Source organism: Nipponia nippon, unplaced genomic scaffold, assembly GCF_047370975.1.
Source record: "Nipponia nippon isolate SJK-2023a ecotype South Korea unplaced genomic scaffold, ASM4737097v1 scaffold_3, whole genome shotgun sequence".
Classification (NCBI taxonomy): domain Eukaryota; kingdom Metazoa; phylum Chordata; class Aves; order Pelecaniformes; family Threskiornithidae; genus Nipponia; species Nipponia nippon.
Window position 1 is genome coordinate 58,467,655 of NW_028262347.1, and position 22,456 is coordinate 58,490,110.

The window sequence follows — 22,456 nt, forward strand, 5'->3', positions numbered from 1 at the left end:
AACTGTTTTGGGGCAGAATTAGGATTGTTACTGCACTCTTCATCGGCTGGGGATTAGATAACAATATGCTGACTTCATAAAAGTAGTGAAGGAGTTTAAAATGTAACTAATGATAATCAAGTGATAATCATTTTCCACCAGCAATAATTAACCATTTGGAATTCAGATGTTTCCAGGCACATGTCCAAGTCTTTCAAATTAAGGAGCCTGGCCAAATGGCAGCTTGTAGAAACCTCCCTGTGGGTTTTCCTTGTGCATCAGTACCAAGTGGCTCCAGTCTGAGCACACACCACTCCGGCTTCAGCTGAACAGCGCAGCTCTGTCGGAACACCCTGTTCTCTGTGTTGCATCCAGCACTCATGACCAACGTGACTTCAAGTACATAATAAATGCTGTCTTCTGAGACCGCACCAAGTCATAGAATCACAGAATCATAGAATTGTTAAGGTTGGAAAAGACCCTTAAGATCATTGAGTCCAACCGTTAACCTAGCACTGCCCAGTCCACCACTAAACTCTATCCCTAAGCACCACGTCTACCCGTCTTTTAAATAGCTCCAGGGATGGAGACTCAGCCACTTCCCTGGGCAGCCTGTTCCAGTGCCTGACTACCCTTTCAGTGAAGAAGTTTTTCCTAATATCCAACCTAAACTTCCCCTGGCGCAGCTTGAGGCCATTTCCTCTTGTCCTCTCGCTTGTTACTAGGGAGAAGAGACCGACCCCCACCTCGCTACACCCTCCTTTCAGGCAGTTGTAGAGAGCAAGAAGGTCTGCCCTCAGCCTCCTCTTCTCCAGACTAAACAACCCCAGCTCCCTTAGCCACTTCTCATAAGACTTGCGCTCTAGACCCTTCACCAGCTTCGTTCCCCTCCTCTGGACACACTCCAGCACCTCCATGTCCTTCTTGTAGTGAGGGGCCCAAAGCTGAACACAGTACTCAAGGTGCAGCCTCACCAGTGCCGAGTACAGGGGCACTATCACCTCCCTGGTCCTGCTGGCCACACTATTCCTGATACAGGCCAGGATGCCATTGACCCTCTTGGCCACCTGAGCACACTGCTGGCTCATGTTCAAGTCCTAATCCAGAAAACACAGAGCTGAACAGAAATCTGCTGACACTGTTTGGTGTACTGAAAGCAGGCAGTTCTGGGTAGAGTTAGCTATTACACATACAAAACATAACATGTGGGCTGAATCAGCATACAGATTTACAGATCTATTTCTTATGTCTATTAGAAATAGACATAAGGGCAGGTAGACTGCAGAATTATGGTACAGCTTGGAGCAAATGCCCTTTGCTACCCATGAAAGGCTCACGAAGAGACTAGATCAGAAGGGACACGGACTGAAAGATCTTGTTAGTGCACCACTACATTCTGCCACAAACCGTGCTGTTTGCCTCCTGAAGTGGAGTAAAGTCACTTTGTACACTTTTTACAAATCAAAATATTTTTATAAGCACTTAAATAGTACAAAATAGTTGGCATTGTATAACACACTCAAAGGGGTGAAGTTGTTTGACGCCAAAGGAACATACATGTGGCAATCCTCCTTCATCTTCTTTGCTTTGCCAAATGTTATGGCTCAGCCAGGAGCAAACACTTTCTGATGGATGACACACAGAAAGCCGCAGAGGTAACTGAGATAGCTTTCAATGAGACAGCGCAGCTACTGGGAGCAATCAATACCTGAAGTCTCTGAGTGCTGAACAGACTAATTTAGCCCGAACCTTGGCAAGGAGCTTTACCCTGTGTGGTGCTTTGTGTTGACACACTATGCTCTCTATGCTTTGGGTACCCAAACATGCGTATTTAAAGCCAGGTTTGGAATCTCCAAATAGCATGTCAGATGCAGTTAGACAAGAACAGGGCTGAAATAAGTGCTCACTGCAGATGAAATCTCCCTTCGACCCATTCCTCTGCTCTCAGCAGTTCATTCCTTCTTGCTTCTTTTGTGCTGGTGCTGACACTTCCCTGCCCACACTCTGAACTGATTCAACTTGATAAACCAGCAGAAAATCAATACAGAAGAAAAAAGCAAAGTTAACAGGTTAACAAATTAAATTTTCTAAGCAAAGGACCTTGTTGCAGGCAAGGCAATGAGTGATGGGGTATGCAGATGTTGGGGAAGAGGAGCAGAAAGGGAGTGGAGAGGGAAATGGCCTTTCACTGCCTTTTTTGTGCAGTGAGAAATTAGTTGGTCTCCGCTATGTTGTCTCAATGAACTCAGCACTTTGCAACATAGGCAGCCTGTATTTAAGTGATTTTACAAGGTCTGATCATTGGGTGGCAGCTCTGAGCCAATGTTTTTATCTGACGGGGCAGAACTTGGAAAAAAATGGGTTCTTCTCTGCTTTATCTAAACCATTCACCAAAATAGCTATTGAAGAACTGTTTCAGTCATCTATAAACAGTCAATGCACTTGATAAATAGATAATCATACTACAGCAATTTGAAATAGAAGAGACCAATTACATCCGAGCTTCTGCAGCACTCTCCTCATGCCTTCTACTATTTCTTGCAGAAATGGGTATTTCCCAGTTTAGGCTTATGCATCCCTGCAGTTGAGGCACAGATCATTCTGCAGGATATCACTTTTAATAAAGATTTCCTGTTCTCCAGCCAATCTTTTTTTTCTTTTCATTTAACCCTCTGACTTCTGCCTATCTTGTGCTACCCTGAATGACTCCAACCTTTGGTATCTCCACTGCAAATGATTTTTGAATGGCTTATTAAAGAAATGGTAACAACTGTAAGAACAGGAGATAGTCACTGCAAAAACTCTTATCAGAGTCTTCAGCCTGCTATTGAAAGCAATCCTTTATGCTGTAAATCTTGCACTGAAATAAAACTTAAATTCAGAGCTACGTCTATCCTGAGGTAAGCCCAGTATTCCTAAAAGAATGGAGTACTTACTGCTGATCCTGCCTATAATGGGATAAAAGAGAAATCCAGCCCTGCTTGAAACAGCTAGAGATCACAACAAAGAGGGAGCAAGTGAATTGACTTCAGTGGATTTCACTCTGGCGCACTGGGGTTGAAACACAATTGCGTCTTAAGTTTGAAGGTATTTAAAACACTATTATCCTTCAAGAGGCAATGGTGTTTTGAGGGTTAGGAATTACTTGTGGTGTTCCCCTTGATAGTAGTAGAGCAAAGGAACCATGGAGCAAGAAAATAAAACAAAAAAAACCAAAACGCAAATGGTCTTTCCCTTGGCGTTCTCTTTGGGTTCTGTTTGCCACAGACCGCTCTCTGAGGGTCTGAAACATTGAGGGGGCAGCGTGGGACTGCAGACAGAACCAAGGCTTCGTGGGCGGAAGCTGCCAAGAGCAGCAACCCAGTATCAGAGGTGGGATCACCTCACTCGGAAACAGTAAGAGAGTTTTAAGAGCAACATCTCCTTACAGATGGACAATGGGCTTTCTCAGCTCTGGGCAAAACAGGGGAATGGGTTACATTACCAAGAAGCTTTCAGGTTGTATTGCTGATTTTAGTGAACAGGCCTACCAGTGTTTATGCTGAGTTGCCATTTTATCCCTTTTAATAAAATTCCTTTTCTTTTAAACCCTTGGAGTCATTGCTCTTGAGCAGGAAAACTGATTATCCAAGCTCATTATGTGCCCAAGCAAAATCATTTTCTTTTCCTATAACCTGAGAGCCTTGAACTGAAACTGATTACCTATTTTTAGAAAGGAGCCCTAGCTAAATCTGGCTTCTTCCCCTGCCAATCACACCTATCAGGGGAATGTGAGACTATCTAAATGCGGGTACATGGGAATTATGGCCTGTCCCTTTTACTAAATACATTAATATAACTAAGAAAGGGGTAGGCTTGCTTGATATCTTTCACCATGTTAGACTAGAAGCTGGAGAGAAGAGGTAGCATTTGTGGAAAGAAAATGGGATTATAATGGTGTCACTTTGCAAATTTTTGTCTTGGTTCTTAAATATCTTTTCACAGAGGTGCTACCAACGTCACTGATTGGCTCAGCTTTGGCCAGCAATGGGTCCATCTTGGAGCCGGCTGGCACTGGCTCTGTCAGACACAGGGGAAGCTTCTGGCATCTTCTCACAGAAGCCACCCCTGTAGCATCCCTATTACCAAACCCTTGCCATGTAAACCCAATACACTTAGGGATCTTTTTTAGGGATCTGTACCTTCTTACTGGGTTTTAGGTTGGGGACAGTGTAGCAATTGCCCATAATGAAGTAAAACTGTTATGGTGCTCCCAGGATTGTATATGACTATGTAGTTCTCGAACACAGGTTCTTCAGGAAAAATAATACTCCGTTTCAAGAAATACATAAGGACATTTTTGTGGGTTCTGAAAGTCCATGGAGACCTAAAGGGTCTCCAAACACATCCAGGTGCAATTCAGAAGAGGTTGGTGCTTGACCTGAAACTGGGACCGTGACACCAGTTTTCCCAGGAGAAAACTCATGGTAAGTGTGGCTGCTGTGGGGCTGTGACAAGTGGCGGATGGGTGGAGTCGCTGGCTGATGGCAGTAACAGGCTCTCTGTGGGAATGTACTCCAAGGGGCACTGCTGAGGAGACGTGATATGGCTAAGAGCCTTTGGAGATTGCTGCTCTTCTGTGCTCATGTTCGTGCCTTTCCCACAGGCTGGTGGGGCCGGTGAGACTTCTTTCTCATCGTCGAGGTGCTGCATCATTTCCTTCTGATCTGGGAGCATGAAGGGCTGTGGAGGACCTGCTCCTGGCTGTTCTTGCCTCTGTGGAGCCTGGGGACAGTCTTCGCTTGGGAGGGTCACATACTGAAGGGAAACTGATTTCTTACAGACTCCCACTGGGTCCACTTGCAGGGCCTGATGCATATCGGGCTGGGAGGACATCACTGGGCTGTACAAGTATGGACCATTGAAAGCAAAGCAAGTCTGGGAAGCAGTACTTGCATGAGCAGCACTCTTGCCTGGAAGCCTGGCAAACAGGCAGGACGGACCAGCAGTCTGATTCAGTGGGCAGACAAGTGTGGACAATGAAAGTGAGGTTTTATGTGGCACTCCAGAAGTCTGACAGGAGTTTTGTGGAGCCAGTGTAGCATGGGAAAGCTGCACCGTCTTTGCCTCAGCTCCATGGAACTCTGCTGGACTCTTACTCATCCTGTTCAAGTGAAAAAACACAGGACTTTTAGCTGCTATTGACAGCTCTCTAACTGACAGCTCTCTAAGGTGATAACTGCATACAAACAGGAGATGCTCTAAGGGGGTACACTGTCTTCCAGGAAACCAGGAGGAACCTTTGGCCACATCTCTTGTACCTTCCTTAGAAGACGCAAGCCTCAGCCTTTTCTGTGCCACAGCAAGAGATCGTCTACCACCAACTTTTCTCAATGCCAAGATATGTAAGCACAAATCAGCTTTCGAGAAAAGCTATGTTTTTGCTGTAAATAAAACAGGGCCGGGGATCATCCTTTGGCCCTCTGGTAAAATGGCGTAGACTGATTGTGTCCACATTGTATAGCCATGGTAGTCTTCTGGATCTCCCACAGTGTCTCTGCAGCCTAAAACACAACTAAGGTTTTGTGTCTGTTTTTTCAGTTCAAAGTGCACGACATAATGTGACCACTGTATTACAGCTGTATTCATAGTGTGAAACAGGATGTGTCTTGCATGGCCTGGGTACAAAGCCTTCTAGAATACTGTTGAAGGACACTGGACACAGTCTAGCCTGGTACAGTCGTGTCCATGTTGCCCACTGGGAATGGTTGCTACCCTGTGCTGTCTCCCAAACCGTGCCAGGATGTTATCTTGGAGAGCACTAGTTGGCACAGGCCAAACCATGGCAGGGAGAGTGCTGACAACAAAGCAGTGCAAGCAGTTACAAGGCAGTGCTTGATACTACATCTTGGCCCTGATTTATTTAGCAGCATAGGCTGAGGCAATGTGACTGCTAGTATCAGCATTTATGCACCTCTCCAGCTTTCAGTGATACTTTGCAGTTACTTCTTCAAAATAAAGGGCCCCTGTCTCTTACAAGCACTGAATGTGAAGCCAGACAAAGGGAGAAGACAAAGATTTCAAAGAAGTAACAAACATAATCCATCTTTCCTTCACATGACTTACAGAAGTATATATTAAAAAGAGCTGACCCTCTCTCTTAAGAGGCAGATAACTATCATGAGACCCAAGAGTCAATTTAATTTGTGTCAGCCTCCCCGACTGCTCTGCAACCTAGGATGGTTTCCTGAACAGAGCACTATGGTCACCTCCCCGCTCAGTTTTTGAAGACCTGACACAAATTTGAGGCTGTATGGACAATTTTGAGCTGTTTCTGATCAGCCGCACACTGGCTGGGACCACTGCAGCTCTTCTTTGTTCACATTCCACTTTCAAAGTCAGACTTTGCTTCAAAGAGCAGAAAGTATGTCATTTCTAGAGGATGAAGAGGTAAGGCAATACGTGTATTTTCATGAGAAGGAGGTTGTGTTCAGGCAGGCTGGAGGAATTCAGCCAACAAGATTTCCACCCTATTAGGTCAATGCCTTTTATTTAAACTTATTTCCAAAGGAAATGCAGAGGAAGAAAGGGAGCAGGTTTCTACCTCAGACTTCCAGCCCGGGAAGTCAAGGTCTGCAGCTGCAGAAATTCATTACAATTTTCATAGGTGTTTGGAAGGTGTACACAGACTTAGGAGATATACAGGTGAAAATGCTTTGTCCTCCCCATCACAATGGGTGATACCCATGCACAGCCTGCTCTTAACCCATGGTTAGTAATGAACCTTTCATGAAAGGAGCAGGGAGTGGGCTGCTTACTTACCCATCCAGCACTTTAAGGCAGTTAATCTGCTCCGGCTCCTCAGAAGAGTTCTGCCCATTGAAGGCCACCTGGCTGGCCAGCCGTTGGCTGACAGCTTCCTGAAGAGAGAAGATGAAGATTGTAACACTTCTGAGGAAAGAGAGATCACGTTAAGGCCAGGAAGAGCCAGGAGCCATGGGCACAAGAATGCTAGTAACACATTTGTGATGGACACTTAGGACAAGAACAAGCTTCCAGGCATTCACACTGTATAATTAGTTTTACCAGTTTATCAATCTGTGTTTTAAAAGTAATCTTTTCTAAATAACTTTTGTCCCAACAACCTCACTGTTCTCATTTTTAGGGCCATGCTGTTTCCCCACTTAAACACAGTAGAAACGTTGCTACAGGCAATCTTTAATAGATTGATGCAGGTTAAAAAACTGCCAATCTGCAAGTATTCCTGGCACCTTCATACCCCTTTGATTTGTTCTGACATCTTCTGTTAGCTTTTCCCTCCTTCATCCTTGCTTCAATCTGCAGATCCTCTTCACATTTCAACCTTCATTCTCTAGCCAGAACACGCTGAGATCCATTTCTCTTCCATCTTCAAGTCACAATGGATGGTAATGTGGAAGCAATCCCACCGCTGTGGCTACAAAGTATGTCCTGTCCTCCAGAAGACTATTCCTTCACTTCCGCGGTGTCTATCCCTGACCTATATTTGTGTAGTGTAGGAGTCAGGGGCTGTTGCAGCTGCAGGTTCCTGTAGAGCTACAATGACTGTCCTGTGCTGACTAACCAGAGAAACAGAATTGCTGGGATGTTTACAAAGTTTAGGATAAGGGAATTTGCTATAGGGATGAAAAATCTCAAAACCACAAGACTAACAGAGAGCACTTGTGGATGGAGAGCTGAGTATGAGATAGGTAACAAAGCTACTGTGATGCTTTTTAGAGTGGTGGATGGCCTTGTACTGGTGTCGATTATTGTGCATGGACAGAAAAAGAAGTTGATGAAGTTTGTCGACAGCCAAATTAGAATCATAGAATCATAGCATAATTTAGGTTGGAAAAGACCTTTAAGACCATCAAGTCCAACCATTAACCTAGCACTGCCAAGTCCACCACTAAACTATGTCCCTAAGCACCACATCTACCTGTCTTTTAAATACCTCCAGGGATGAAGACTCAACCACTTTCCTGGGCAGCCTGTTCCAGTGCTTGACAAACATTTTGGTGAAGAAATTTTTCCTAATATCCGATTTAAACCTCCCCTGGTGCAACTTGAGGCTGTTTCCTCTCATCCTATCGCTTGTTACTAGGGAGAAGAGACCGACCCCCACCTCACCACAACGTCCTTTCAGGCAGTTGTAGAGAGCAAGAAGGTCTCCCCTCAGCCCCTTTTTCTCCAGGCTAAACAACCCCAGTTCCCTCAGCCGCTCCTCATAAGACTTGTGCTCTAGACCCTTCACCAGCTTCGTTGCCCTTCTCTGGACATGCTCCAGCACCTCCATGTCCTTCTTGTAGTGAGGGGCCCAAAACTGAACACAGTACTCAAGGTGCGGCCTCACCAGTGCCGAGTACAGGGGCACTATCACCTCCCTGGTTCTGCTGGCCACACTATTCCTGATACAGGCCAGGATGCATTGACCCTCTTGGCCACCTGAGCACACTGCTGGCTCATGTTCAGGCGGCTGTCAACCAACACCCCCAGGTCCTTTTCCACCAGGCAGCTCTCCAGCCACTCCTCCCCAAGCCTGTAGCGTTGCATGGGGTTGTTGTGACCCAAGTGCAGGACCTGGCACTTAGCCATGTTGAATCTCATACAATTGGCCTTGGCCCATTGATTCAGCCTGTCCAGATCCCTCCATAGGGCCTTCCTACCCTCAAGCAGACCAACACTCCTGCCCAACTTGGTGTCATCTGCAAACTTTCTGAGGGTGCAGTCAGTCCCCTTGTCCAGATCATTGATAAAGATATTAAACAGAACTGGCCCCAATATTGAGCCCTGGGGAGCACCGCTTGTGACTGGCTGCCAACTGAATTTAACTCCATTCACCACAACTCTTTGGGCCTGGCCATTCAGCCAGTTTTTTACCCAGTGAAGAGTATGCCCATCCAAGCCATGAGCAGCCAGTTTCTCCAGGAGAATGCGGTGGGAAATGGTGTCAAAGGCTTTACTAAAGTCTAGGCAGACAACATCCACAGCCTTTCCCTCATCCACTAAGCAGGTCACCTTGTCATAGAAGGAGATCAGGTTAGTCAAGCAGGACCTCCTTTTCATAAACCCATGCTGACTGGGCCTGGTCACCATCATTCATCAGTCAAAAGAAACTTTAGAACAATGACTGATCTGCAAGGGGGATTTATCAGAGCCTGCAAAACATGCAGATATGCATCATGTGAAGCAGTCTGGTGTACTACACTTCCCCTATATCAACTGCTGACTGGGTGCATGCCTGAGAGACATTGCTTGCTGACTGAATAAGAGGCTGAGAAATACTGGGCGCCAAATGAAGAGTTAGCTAAGGACCATGACAGCACACCATGTGCAGCATGCTCAGGAGCAATGCTAAGACCAGGTGTTCCACGTAAGGTGAAAATATAAAATGGGACAAAAGGACTTGCAAGGTGGGGAGTGAGGCTGACAGAGAAGACAGGGCTGGAAAGCTAAAAATGTTGCCATTGGAGAAGTTAACTGTTAATCTTTGTAAAGACCACTCTTCCCTGGAGTTGTGCATCACTGACTTGCACTGCAGGGAGCCAGAAATGAGGTGGAAGTCATTTAGCTTAAGTAGAAGATAAAACACAGTGGCAAAAATAGCATGAGCTCTCTGTCTGTAGAATGGAGATTAGCAGCATTGCCTTAAGGAGATACAGACATTAGAGATGTGAGATGAAATACAAAACCAACGGTTCCAGAGTAGACTCACAGATAGATAAGGCAGTGGAATTATGATAGTGAGAAACTGAAACACGCAAGAGAGCTCCAGGAAGGAACCTAGCCACTGTTTTCAAAAAACTCCAAGTATGCTCCATGCAGTGCCTCTTTTGGTGATATCCACCTACTGGGATATAATTTCTTTGGAACACAAGATTTGCATGGCCCTTGCAGATGAAATCAGGAAATGGGTGAGGGAGAGATGAAAGAAAAATGAAGCTATTTACTTTTAAAAATGCCTCCAAAGATATGACTGTGCAAATTACACGTTTCCTTTTCTTTGTCCTCTCCTTTCTTATGTGGAGGAAAAATGTCCATGTCCAGGAAGAATAGCATGTAGGAGGAAATATAGCTCTCACAGTATGAAGTCAACCTCCAGCAACTGCAGAGGAGTATACAGGGAGGTAATCATGGAAAGACTACAGAAGGTAGCACTGAAGAGAGTCAGGCAACATCCTGACCAGGAGCAAAGAAAAGTCAAGTCCATCTAGGGACAACAGTTTTCATGTATGAGGAGTCTGGGAGGCATTTTGGAGACAAGGGATGGCAAAACTGACCAGATGCATCAAAAGGGGGAGTTGATTTTATTTTTCAACTTTCAGGTCCTGGATACTAAGGTAGGAAAATAGGCAGAAGACCGAAGTCTGTAGTGAAGGGTTTCATGAGGCTCAACCAGGCTCCATAATCCTTCTGGACAGGACAGCAGTCTGTTCAGTGACAGTCCAGACCCTGAGCTGGCAGTTACCCCTCAACCAGACATCCCAACACACCCCACCCTTCTTTCTTTTCACTCTGGAATAACTCCAAGTTGTACTTCTCCAGGAGCACCCTTCAATGTACAGTTCCCTCTTACCCTCAGGTAGCTCTGGATCAGAAGACTCTTGCTGGGGTTTGGAATCTTTTCCTCCCACATATGCTTCTTCCTGCAACAACAACACAGAGGTTTCAGGTTTTGCTTCTCAACATGGCTGCAGCCAGAAAAGACTGACTGCACCCCTTACACCATGCTGCTTTGCACAGTGAGGCACCACCAGGGCCCTGGCATGCCCCCACCCAACTCTCACCCTTGCACAGACATGCACAAGGCTGCCCATTGCACACGGAGGCTCATCTCCACAGGGACCTCTCTCTCATGGGGACAAGAAGTGCCTCAGTTTTTATGCCACCCACATGGCCAACACGCTGCTAAATCTCCTAGTCACAACGCAAGCCTACCTGAGGAAATACTTATAGCTGCAATAAGCAACTGTTAGCAAAGTGATGATGAGAGCTGGGAGCATCACTGGGAGAACCACTGGTGAGAGAACTGAAACAGAGAAAAGAGAAACAGGTATGCACCTGCAGAGGGGCTGCTTCCCGTAACAGGTTTTTCACTCTGGTCTCTCTTCATGCAAGCAGATCAGGGAAATGCAGGTGGCAGGTCAAGGGACAGGATCGTGAGGCTTTCACGCTGTTGGGATACCCTCCAAAGTGGGAGAGACCAAACGTGGGCCAAACAGCTTAGTAACCAAAGGAGTTTGTCCTTTCCTCTACTGATTCTTGTTCGTTTTTTACTGACATCAGAGGAAACAATTTATGCTAGTAAAAAGATGGTTAGGTACCTTACTCCACCATGAACAATAGCCACGTCTTCAGGCACCTTAGGTCTGCCTTACTCTGTACAGTCCTGAAGAGATGGGGTCTCAGAGATTTTCAAAGAGCGAGCTTCTTCTGCTAATGGCCATAACTGATCGTCAACAACATACCAATTTCTTCCAGAGTACACTCATCAAAATTTGCCAGCTGTCTTAGCACTACAAGGTTCTTCAGGACAAATCACATACGATCATACTACTTTGGGCACAAGACCATACTGACAGGAGGCATTCTGCCTCTAAGTCCAGAAACAGCAAAAACGTGTAAAGGTTCCTATCTATCTCCAGTGGACTCTACTGTGGGTCTTACGCAACCCTATAGTCACTCAGCAAATATAAAAGACTGATGGCTTATATTCTGTCTTCTTGCAGTCCTGGGCTCTTCAGTCACTGGTAGCAGAATGGAATTCTTTTGGGCAGGATCTTTGCTTGATTCTCCATGTGGAAACCTTTATGGTTGGTTGTACTCACCTTGTGAAGGGAAGTAGGAGAGAAGCTTAAAAGGTCATCCCTGCTCACCTCCTTCCTTAGCATTGCGGCTTTACTGCAAGGATGCAGACAGCACAGCTGCCTTGTAAAGCAACCCCAGCTAGCTCATGGCTGGACCAAACTTCAACCCCAGCTGAGAGAATGCATTTTTCTATAGAGGCATCTCAACCATTAACCGTGCACAAAATCTTACAGAAGTAGCCTGTGTGAAAAGTACCATTCTCTGTCTTCCAGGTGAACTCCTCACTCCATTCACTCCAAGGCCCCTCGTAATATTCATGCATATTCACCCTTGCACGCATTTTGCCCCTATATTCTGTAGATGATGCCAGCATCTGTGGGGTGAAGATGAAGGGAGGTTCATCACTGCTGATATTTAGCTTCTGGACAGTCTGGGGAAAAGAAAGAAGCACAAACGATGAAGATGAGAGGAACTGTCTTTCCCATTTGCCCAGCAAAGAGAAATCCAGGACTCCTGCACCTTCTAAGACTTACCTTTTCATATTGGTTGTTTTTCCAGTACTCAACTTGGTATCTCTGTTTTATATTGCCATAAAACAAAGTGTGTTTTATCCACCCCAGTTCATACTCTTGGCTCTCTGTCACTGTTACTGACACATTTGCAGGCGGCTGCACCTTAACTGGAACACACGGAATGTCTCAGAGTATTTATCAACATACTGGTCCAGCACTCCCTCTCACCGCTGTGAACAGTTTCCAGAGACTGAAAACAATGTTGGTTTATGCAATGTAAGAAGTCTCAGCTTTTTAACACTTCTTAATCCCCCGCATCTTCATTTTCTAGTCAAATACAGTAAACCAGTAGACCATTAAATAACAGAAAATCCTTATCCATTAATATTGACAGCACTCCCTGTGTACAGAAAAGCACTAAAGCAATATTTGCAACATCTGTGCTGGTCCACCACATTTCCAGAGATTTTTCAGCTCTGTTGGAGCTACTACCTGATCCTTTTGTCCACTGCAGGAGCTCTCCCAGCTTTAGTCCGTGAAAAGCAGCACCAGTACCCCCAGATACATGCAGGCGGAGATGATCCTCCTGGCACACCTCACTCAGCAGAGGAGTCCTACCTCATCCAGTGCTCCAGGAGCCACTGCACAAACCCACAAGAGCGCCAGTGGCTTCTTGAGAAATCCCATAGTGACACATTCCTCCCAAACACCTCTCACCACAGCTTCCCGTCACCTGGGACACTCATGAAGGTCAATCACAGAGCAGTCAGCAGGGTGACAATCGCTCACTGCAAAGCTCTGGGTCACAGCCTGAATTTCTGCACAGCGGTTTCCACCACTGACACCTTCCTCAGAGTAACAAGTGCCGCTGAGGAGCTCCACACCTGCAAGCCACCTCTCCCAGACCTCTGACCTGACACAGCATCCAGTTCCTTACTTCATCAGTCCCGGTCTCTTCCTCTGCCCACACGCTTTTCCTCACCACCGCTGTCCTCAGCCTCACTTGCCCAGACAGGCATCTCTCCAAGAAACAACCAGGAGAAGCAGGAAACAACACAGCAACTCACTGTTCTTGTAGGCTTCAATCAGTTTCTCCTCTGTCTTGGGCCAGACAGACACATGGTACTGGCTGTGACTGCTGGGGTTGCTAACAGGGATCTCACAGCTCTGGACCACATATGGGATGTGGGGCAAAGCCTTCTCGTTTACAGGAGAGCACTCCTCTTCTCTGAGGGGAGAAAAAGAGGTTGAGCCGAGATCAGTGGGAATGGGACCGAGCAGAAACTCCATGGGAGAGGCACAGGCACGCTGCCATGGGCAGAGCACGTACGCTGATGCCGGAGTGGCCCTGAAGAACAAGCCAAAGAGGACAGAGGTGGTGATCGCTTTCTTCACTTCCCAGCTGCACGTCAGACGATCTGCACCGTTGAAGAGGCAGCGAAGGTTCCTGGGCTGAAGGCCACCTTCAGAGCAGATGAGAGCAAGCTAAGTGACAGGAAAGGTCTGGTTTCTCAGCCAGCGCTTCCACCCCTGCACAGCCCCACTCCATCCCACGCTACCTTCAGGGGTCTTCCACGACACCTCTGCGCTCCACTCGCTGTACTGCCCAGAGAAGCCACTGGCCCGCCCCGGTCTGGCTCGCACACGGGCAACATAGCTGCTCTCTGGGACAAGGTCCTTGCGGCTGAGATGGCAACGTGTGGTGTTGGAGAGCAAGAGTGAGGCAGATTTCTGTTGTTGGGTGAAAGGAGGGAGAGATGGGAGGGAGGAAACTGGGGACTTGGGGATATGCATGCTTAAAAAATTTTTAAAAAAAGTGCATCCTTCTGGCATGGGAAGCAGCTTCAAATGTATTTTGCTATTTTCCCACATGAACCCACAGCCTCTTGTTGGAACGTGCTTTAATTCCATTTGGGAGGCATTCATGGCAAAATCATTTCCAACCCAAAACCCAAGTGCAGTGCTTTTTTTCAGTGAAGAACAGATCTTTGCATCCAGTTCAGGACAAATTGTATTTCACTGTGCCAGTCACTTGCAAACAGAAAGAGAGCCCCTTCCGCCTGACCTGAAACAACATTTGTTGCATATCCTCATAGTGCCTGAGAACGGAAAGGCCATTCGTTTGCACAATGTTTACCACAGGCTCTCAACCGCCCCAAAGGGTGCAGCCCAAACCAGAACAGCCCGAGTGCTCCGCTCTTACCTCCCAGGACTCCCAGTCCCGCTTGTAAGTGACTTCATACTCCAGTGCATTGCCCAGCCCTTGGCTTCCATCAGCTGCTTTCCAGGTCAGCAAGAAGTCTCCTGATATCATCAACCTGACTGAGAGGTTTTGAGGTGGGAGGGTCTGAACTGGAAGGTGAAGGTACAACCCATGAGATAAGATAATGAGGACAGGGACGGGAAGAGGGGAAGAAAATGCCTAGCTGATATTCTCTGAATGACAGAATCTGGATATTTAACAATTTCCCTGGATTCCTACAAATAATCCATGATTCTTTTTCACCACAAAGTGCAAACTCTACAAGACCTGGGAAATATATTCATGAACAGAAGACGAAAGTAGGGAGAGCAGTGCTGTTTTGTAGCTGTATAGCAACTTTGCGAAAGAATGTGCTGTAATGCATGTAGGCCATGGTGCTGAAACAGAAGACTTTTTTGATATCTTCCCCCAATCCCAATCAAGATACTAGTTAGCTGGCAGATCTACCCCCATTTTTTCCATTGCAGTCATTGAAGACTCATTTTTGTCTATCCCAAATGCACTGAATTTAAATGTGTTAGTATGGTCTTATAGCCATTTAACTTCACTCTTGCTTGCATTGCAGGTTAAGGGCTGACCTAAGTATCTTTTTAGGATTAGATATCCAGTACATTAATTCAAAAAACTTTTAAATACTGAAGAATAGAGACAAGACTTAGTGGTTCATCTTCACCATTCTGAAACAAGTAGACATTTAGCTCTGCTTGTAGCGTCACGTCAAATTTGAAGTTGTAGTTTTCATCATCATATCCATGGATGTCACACGCCCAGTGCATTGTGAAGTTCTGGCAGTCAGTGTGGTTTTCACCTTTGTGGGACCTGCAGGTCATTTCTTTGTTCCTGGTTACACACAAAAAAGCATGACTGTCTCAATAGGATGCTGCTAGATGGCCCAAAGCATGGTTTCTGAAACCTTCCGCACATGCTATTTTATTCTGTTTTTAAATCAATGTTTATCACTGCATTATGTTGGCATACTCCTGTAGTTCATTAAGTGACATGAATAAATTCTCTAATATCAAGCACATCTGCTTTATTCTCTCTTCCTTTCCTTAAAGGAGCCACAATAACTGTCTTGGGTTGGTAGGTGTCTGGGCCCTGAACACAACCTCTTTCACGCCCTGCCCCCCACAAGGGGTTTGGCTACCCATGCTCAAGGCTGTCTAAGATGGAATCAGCCTGACTGAGGGCCTCCTCATCTTCATTCAGAAGATGCTTTTAGTTTCAGACCCTTGCCTTTGGTCCTTGCCTGAGCTATGATGCAGCCATATCTGTCCCTGGTGATACATGTTGCTGATTGTAATCCATGGAATTGACTTCCTAGCTTGACCTTAAACCTGGCTGCTGGATAAGGAATTCCTTGGGGATCTGGTCTGATGGCTGATCCTCATCACTCTCACTGTTCTGCTTTTCTTGTTACTGTGGGATTACGCCATTGTCAATGAGGTCAATGCCTTGCTGTCACCCTCAGCTCCTAACTCACCTTCCCTTAGCAAGCAAAGCTTGTTGCTTCTATAACGGTAGGGTTGGCAGTTTACATGTATACATATGTATGTTATGCTATGCTTACACTAGAGAAGTCAAAGAAGGTAAGCCAAAGAAATGCAGCTAGCAGTTGGGACAGAAGTTTTGTGAGGACTATGGAACTGCAGTCCTCCTACAAAAAAAAAAAATTATTTCCATGCAGACTGTGGAGTCCTTTGTGCCACAAGAACGCTTCTGTGGTTTGTAGGCTTCAGTCCGCAGCAAACTGCTAACATCTGGAATGTGGTTCAATACTGTAGAGACTGCAAGGAACACCTTCTCCGTTGACTTCAACAGCTGTCAGGTCAACTCATGAATGAATCCTAGAGCTCTTTCTCAAAAATAAAACTGAGATAACTTCTTCCTATTCTTATTTCATGTTTCCTTCCCACCCTCCAATCTCTGTACTGTTTATGCCTCCATCTTCTACTTCTACTATTATTCTTTTTTCTCCTTCCCCTATCTCTTTTGTCTTCTTTGTCCCTTCCTCTCCCTCATACTCTGCAGTATGACTGTTCTGTCTTTTTCTTGAAAGGAAGCAGAAGTGGCAAAAAGATAGTGCAAGATGTAGCCTAGTATCTCTGAGAGGAAACCCAGTGAGTGAAACAAATACGTACAACTTCTGTTTTTCTCACAGTTTCTTTTGCAGGAATTGTTTCAACATAGCTATGCTCTTACTGGCATAAGGAAGAAGAAGCCTTCTTTGCCATTCTGATTAGTTATTATCACCACTGCATCTAGCGTAACGCATCCTTCTCCACTCAGGTTCAATAATTAACATGTCCTTCCATATTTTGTGTGTGCACTCTCACAGCAAAAGCAGGGGAGAGTGATTGAAAAGGTAATGGAAATTACTTGATAAGCATGCTCTTCTTCCTGTTCTTCCTCACCCTGTACAGATCCAACTTTCTCCCTAGCCTTGACATAACACTGGTTATGCATGCTGGATACTATGCTAGCTGCAAGCCCAGACCACTGTCTTTTTGCCCAGCTCTGTCTCTTAGGTTCAACAGCCAAGCCCCTTTAGACCCTTCACAGAACACCAGCCAGGTGCTTACTTTTCACTTCTGTTGCTAAAGTTCAGAGTCACATTCAGGAATTGATGAGCCTCTGAACACTCCATCCACATGCAAGTTGTAAGAGATAAGTAGTCGTTGTAACACTGTAGGGTCTGCATTGGGACGCTCTCTGAAAAGAGGAAACAATGAGAACACAAATGGGGATAAAGAAGGTAGTGGGAAATGGTAAAATGAACACAAGTTCTGCTACTGTGCTGGAGAAGACAGAGACAGGGAAGTGAGGAGCTGGGTGATGAGATCTGCTGGGAATATCCCCGATGTTGTTCAGCTCATACTGCATGGATTTCACAAATAAAATTTGGCCCTTCATGGGAAAGCCTGAAGGAAAGAAGTCTCCAACAGCAGCTGCTGCTCGTAGAGTAGGCTGGACTGTCATGATGTTGCCATTTATCAGAATTTTATCATGAGTCTTAGGACTGAGAAAGCCTGAACTTTTTGACTCTGCTTGTTTGTAAATCAAAATGGTCATGCAAGAAAAGCAAGATTCTGGTCTACAACCTGTGAAGAAAAGCTGGGATTGTTTTGTAATAGGTAAAATTAATTTTCAAGAAATATTCTAATTCAAAAGATAAGTCCAAAGGGTTAAGCTTGATGTTTTTAAGCCTCATTAAACTTCATGCCTTTGAAGCAAAAGGGCCTCATAATACTGGCTAAAAGCTCAAACACATCTTCCCCTTTCTGTTCCCCACCCCCAGACAGGAATCACAGCCATTCTGATACAGTGAACTATGATCTAAGACTTCAGATTTTACCTCTGTTTCTCTTCCTGAACTGCAGAGGCCTGATGCTCCATGAAACTCCAACACAGATGGAAAGCTGGTCAAGCAAGTGTGAGTATAACACAGAAAGCCTAAAAGAGCAGCTCTCCCCAATGAGAAGCCTTTTGTCTCCTATAAATGATCTTTTGATATTCCCAGTAGGAGGAAATAAGAGTACCAAGACCAGCTGGGCAATGCTGAATGGGGATTTATTTAGCTGAGCACTCACATCAGCACCAGTGTCCTAGGATCAGCATAATTCTGAGTCCTGGCAAATCTCTGCATAGTCTTGCAATAAACAATGGTCCAAGCTGAATGGGGGGAACCCCAGAACCTAGGCAGTGTAGTGTTAACTTTTGTACCCCTTAATGACAGAAAGAATCTGGGAGACATTTAGAGAAACGACTTCTAAGAACGTAATTGTAGATTTTAAAAAAAGCCAGACAAATGCTCTCACCAGTTCACTGCTCTTCTAGCAGTCAAGAGATGTCTCAGTAGGAAGGCAGTAAGTGCAAGATATGAGTGAGCAATTTATTGTTTAAGGTAAAAAAACAGATGCCTCATTAAGCAGGACATTCAGCTTTGCTTTTGTGGGTTGTTGTCACAGTAGTAAATACATTCACGTGCCCGCCGAATAAGCCCACTTGCCTTAGCAAGAGTTATGCCTCTAGGAAGTCATAAGCAAGAGTTATGCCTCTAGGAAGTCATATGCAAGAGTTATGCCTCTAGGAAGTCATATGCAAAAGTGAGAGACAGCCACTCCAGTTAGCTACAATGACATTTAAGTCACAGAAAGGAGAAAGCTTTCTGACAAGGAAAACATATTTTAAAAATCTAGTGGCTGAAAAATTTGTGTCACTCTGTGAGTAAACAAACATACCTCATAAGTGGATTTGCAGAGAACCTGCTTTTCCTTTTTCTTTTGTGAAAAAGCTCTGTGCAAGGAGGAGCTGTGTCTGTTGAGGAAAGGTCACTGTTAACTTGGGAAAATGAATGTGCCCTTCCCTGAGAATTGAAACTCCAAGAACAGGTGCTGGAGTTGTCTCTGCTATGATGGGAACTACTACTGCTACCGAGGGTTAGCTTGGCTGAGAGCTCCTTTTTTCAGAAACAGCAGCCAAGAGACGGCGAGGAATGGTTTTGCCATTCCTAGCAGGCCTAGGGCAGCTGATGAGTAATCTTGCAAGAAACACCTGTGCCCAAACCAAGTTACTTTCAGGTCCAAAAAGTGAAATATGCTGCAAAGACAAGGTTGTTTCAGTCATCATAGGGTTATTGCTTGAGAAACCACAGAGTCCATGGCATTCAGTACTGTGAATCACATGTTAGGCGAGGGAGCATAATCCCCCCCACATACCAGAGATACGTGTCTATCTCTGGAAAGATAGATGTGCAACAGGTACATTTTTCAATACCTTTTATTTCAATACCTTTTATTCAATACCTCAGAGCCTCCAACACTTATGAGTAATGACTCAGTTCCTCACTCGCACAGGTGCTGTACCTCTGCTCTGCCAGCTGTGTTATCAACCAGCTCTCAGTTCCCTGTCTCTCAAGAAGCAGCCAGCCCTCGCTCTAACTCTAAAGAAAAGGAGAGTACCACTTGGAGGCAAGGCAAGACAAGTCAACAGACATAAAGAAGAGACACCTGTTGTTGAGGAAAAAAGGCAGGTTGGAAAAAAAGTGTTCTTTTCGTATAAACCAAAATGATATCTAACAATGGGACAGGCAATTCATACTGGTAACAGTCAGGCCTACTCAGACATGAAACTTCATGACTAGTCAATTTAAGTAAATATACTAACAGGCTTTGAACATTGTCTAGCCCATGAAGTTTGGGCTCTTGCCTAAATACCATTCACAACTCTCCCATTGACATACATCTGGAGTGTTTGGTATAGCCTTGGTGACTACATACATGTACACTCACAGAGTCTCCTTTCTGTCACCAAGATGAAAGTAGAAAATAAAGGGAGGATGGAGAAATATCAGGCTAAAAGAAAAGGAACAATAATAGAAAAGAAAGGAGTAAAAAATAGAGGCAAAGAGTCTTAAACTTACCTCGAATAGTCCCAACCCCCAAAACCAAGCATGGAGCCAGAAAAAGACCGATGAGCTCTCTCATCTTTACATCTTTGCACACAAGCATGATCTTATGTCAGGCAACAACTCCTTGCATCACTGGCTGTTATTCCTCAAATGCATGCTCAACAGCCACTGTTCTTCCTTCTTTGTCACCGGTTGTAGCTGAAAGCAAAATTCATGTGGTTAGCTGGGAGAGTCTTGGGTCTTCTGTTGGCCCCAAACCACTTCTTCCATCAACACTGACATGATCTTGCAGAGTAGCTTCATATGGAGATAATTTATTAATGGGAAAACTTTCTGCCTCTTCACCAGAGGACGAGGACAAAACTTGCTGTTTGGAAGTATTGACAGGATTTTCCACCTCCTTCCTTCACCTTAGGAGTAAGAAATAACCCCTAAGTTATGAGAAGGAATTAATGATCTGTGTTGATTCATCCATCTGATCCATACAAAGTACACCCTGCTGTTCCATTGAATCATGAACCTGTCCAAAAAGAAACACTTCCTTGCCTCTCTTACCACTCCTACTCACAAAACTGTACTTCTGGTGAATTAAGAGATCCAGTCCTCCTATTTCTTCACTTTAAGACCTGATTCACAGGGCTTTTAAGTCCTTGTTTGTTTGAGAAGAGAGAGCTCCTTGCCAATTCCTTCCCCACTGTAACACCACATTTGCCTTACCTGAATGCTGAGTGGTCTTCAAGGCAGGCGGTTCACAGCAAGTGGTGATTTGACTTTCTCATTTATCACTCACGTGGAGGCAGTGCAAATTCAACTGCCAGTGGGACACCCACAGCCCTACCCCTTCAAATGAGCCTGTGCTCTATTTCCCTTTCAGTTGTGCTGTTATAGCCTTCAGCAGCAGAGGCATGTTTGATTTATTCTCTCAGACCTTCCTGTTTGCAGCATAGGTCCAGCAACTAGGTTCCTGACCAGATGTCGTACAATTAAGAGGAAGAGGGAAGTACTTTTCACTGTTATATTTTGCTTAAACAATTTCTAAGAAATGCAACTAATTTTTCTGCAAATAAGATGTGATGATCTCTTAACAGAGGCTGCTTGTTCTCTTTTCTGTTGATCTGTACTCAAAACCTGTCCTTTAAACCATCATTCTCCTTCTGTGCAATGTTTTCTGAAAGGAAAATTCATTGCCATAAAGTCAAACAGTCATTAAATAAAACATTAGTTTACATCATGAATGTTGTCTTAAAGACACATTGCTATTCCTAAGCCTGACCTCTATAAAACTGTCTCCATCCAAATAGTAGCACTAAAAGCATGGATTCTGCTTAAACCAAACCCACACTGTTAAGGGATTAAAATTCAAGCCACAACCTGATTACACATTTTAATTTAAGTGATAATACCACTCTGCATCAGTAGAAGTGAGGAAAATACACTCAAATGGAGACAGTGTAATTTAACGTATATTTAGATCTTCTTTTTAATCTTAGGGAAAAAAGGAAGGGGAGTGGTGGCATTTAAAGAAGTGAGGCCTGTGAAGTTTCTTACTGCTTTCTCTAACCTAGACTACAGTCTCTGTGAAGACACTACTATAGCTTTGGGCAGTACCTTTATCAATTGAAAGTACCAGAGTTCAGGCAACTTTGGATTACATCCATGCACAATTTCTGTGGCAGCTGGAAGTGCATTAGGAAAATTTTTTAAAAGCTGAAAGAAAAGCAGAGCAAGCCAAAGAGAGGGAGAAGAAGGGAAAGCTACTTGGCAATAATTTTCAGGCCATGGTGTAAACGTGAACGTTGCACACAGTGTATGGACATGAGATTGAGACTGGAGACTTTTTGTCTTCACAGTCCCCAAAAGGCACACTCTCCTTCTCTTCATGCTTCTTTCACAGATAAAAAAAGAGGTGTAAGCTTATCCCTTCAGTTTCTTCTTAAGAGGCAGAACAATTATCCCACTTACATGCAGAGACCTTAGTGGATAAAAATGAGGATTGGTAGTGAATACCCATGAACTATGTCTCTTGAAACTTCAGTCATTCATAAGTAATTGCTTTTTCTTCTTTTCATGCTTGTTAAGCACACTCACACTGTGTGTGATTCCAAGCAATACTCTGTTACTTGTCTCACTTAATTTACTCCAGTTAGGTTTTGGCATCCCTAGACACAAAGGATCTACCTATCAGATGGAGTGCTTCTGCAATGGAGCAATGCTTGGTGAATGTGAGATTAAAGTTCCCTGGGATGAAACTGAGGCATGACTCTTCAGTGAAGCTGCTACAGTAACTTGAGCTTGCACAGAGTGCGACCAGATCAGTGATAGCAAATCCACCATGCTAGTCTCATAACAGAGTCTGACACCACCAGTTACCTTGTTAGTTTGCACAGAAATCACTGTGCCAAGACGTACCTACGCTACAGAGGCCTGAAGAGCTTTGGCTTCAGAAAGGTGAAAGGCAACTTCCTCTAGATAATCAGGCTATGA

General features: G+C 44.8%; 1 protein-coding gene across 2 annotated transcripts; it reads right to left on the minus strand.

Annotated features, from left to right (window-relative positions):
* Nucleotides 1-4,433: 4,433 nt before the first annotated feature.
* LOC104021674 (cytokine receptor common subunit beta-like) lies at nucleotides 4,434-20,833 on the minus strand. Of its 2 annotated transcripts, XM_087767481.1 has the most exons (14): nucleotides 20,690-20,833; nucleotides 19,985-20,170; nucleotides 17,145-17,274; nucleotides 15,236-15,402; nucleotides 14,503-14,651; nucleotides 13,859-14,030; nucleotides 13,630-13,762; nucleotides 13,367-13,527; nucleotides 12,321-12,466; nucleotides 12,043-12,217; nucleotides 10,918-11,008; nucleotides 10,556-10,625; nucleotides 6,781-6,878; nucleotides 4,434-5,122 (listed from the first exon to the last, which is right to left on the minus strand). In XM_087767481.1, exons 2-14 carry the CDS (start codon nucleotides 20,070-20,072, stop codon nucleotides 4,441-4,443), a joined length of 2,262 nt encoding a protein of 753 aa, XP_087623607.1. In that variant the 5' UTR covers nucleotides 20,073-20,170; nucleotides 20,690-20,833; the 3' UTR covers nucleotides 4,434-4,440. The 2 variants fall into 2 exon arrangements, with proteins under 2 accessions (XP_087623607.1, XP_087623608.1); XM_087767482.1 differs by lacking the exons at nucleotides 4,434-5,122; nucleotides 6,781-6,878 and adding an exon at nucleotides 10,284-10,392.
* Nucleotides 20,834-22,456: the final 1,623 nt, after the last annotated feature.

What these genes read in the sequence shown, in the direction of transcription:
- LOC104021674 (XM_087767481.1), bottom strand. Translation starts at nt 20,072, where the DNA reads ATGCTTGTGTGCAAAGATGTAAAGATGAGAGAGCTCATCGGTCTTTTT. An exon ending in TTTAGCAACAGAAGTGAAAA is followed by an intron (nt 15,403 to 17,144) that starts GTAAGCACCTGG and finishes GTGTGTAACCAG; the next exon opens with GAACAAAGAAATGACCTGCA. An exon ending in CACCTGGAAGACAGAGAATG is followed by an intron (nt 11,009 to 12,042) that starts GTACTTTTCACA and finishes TCTCTGTTTCAG; the next exon opens with TTCTCTCACCAGTGGTTCTC.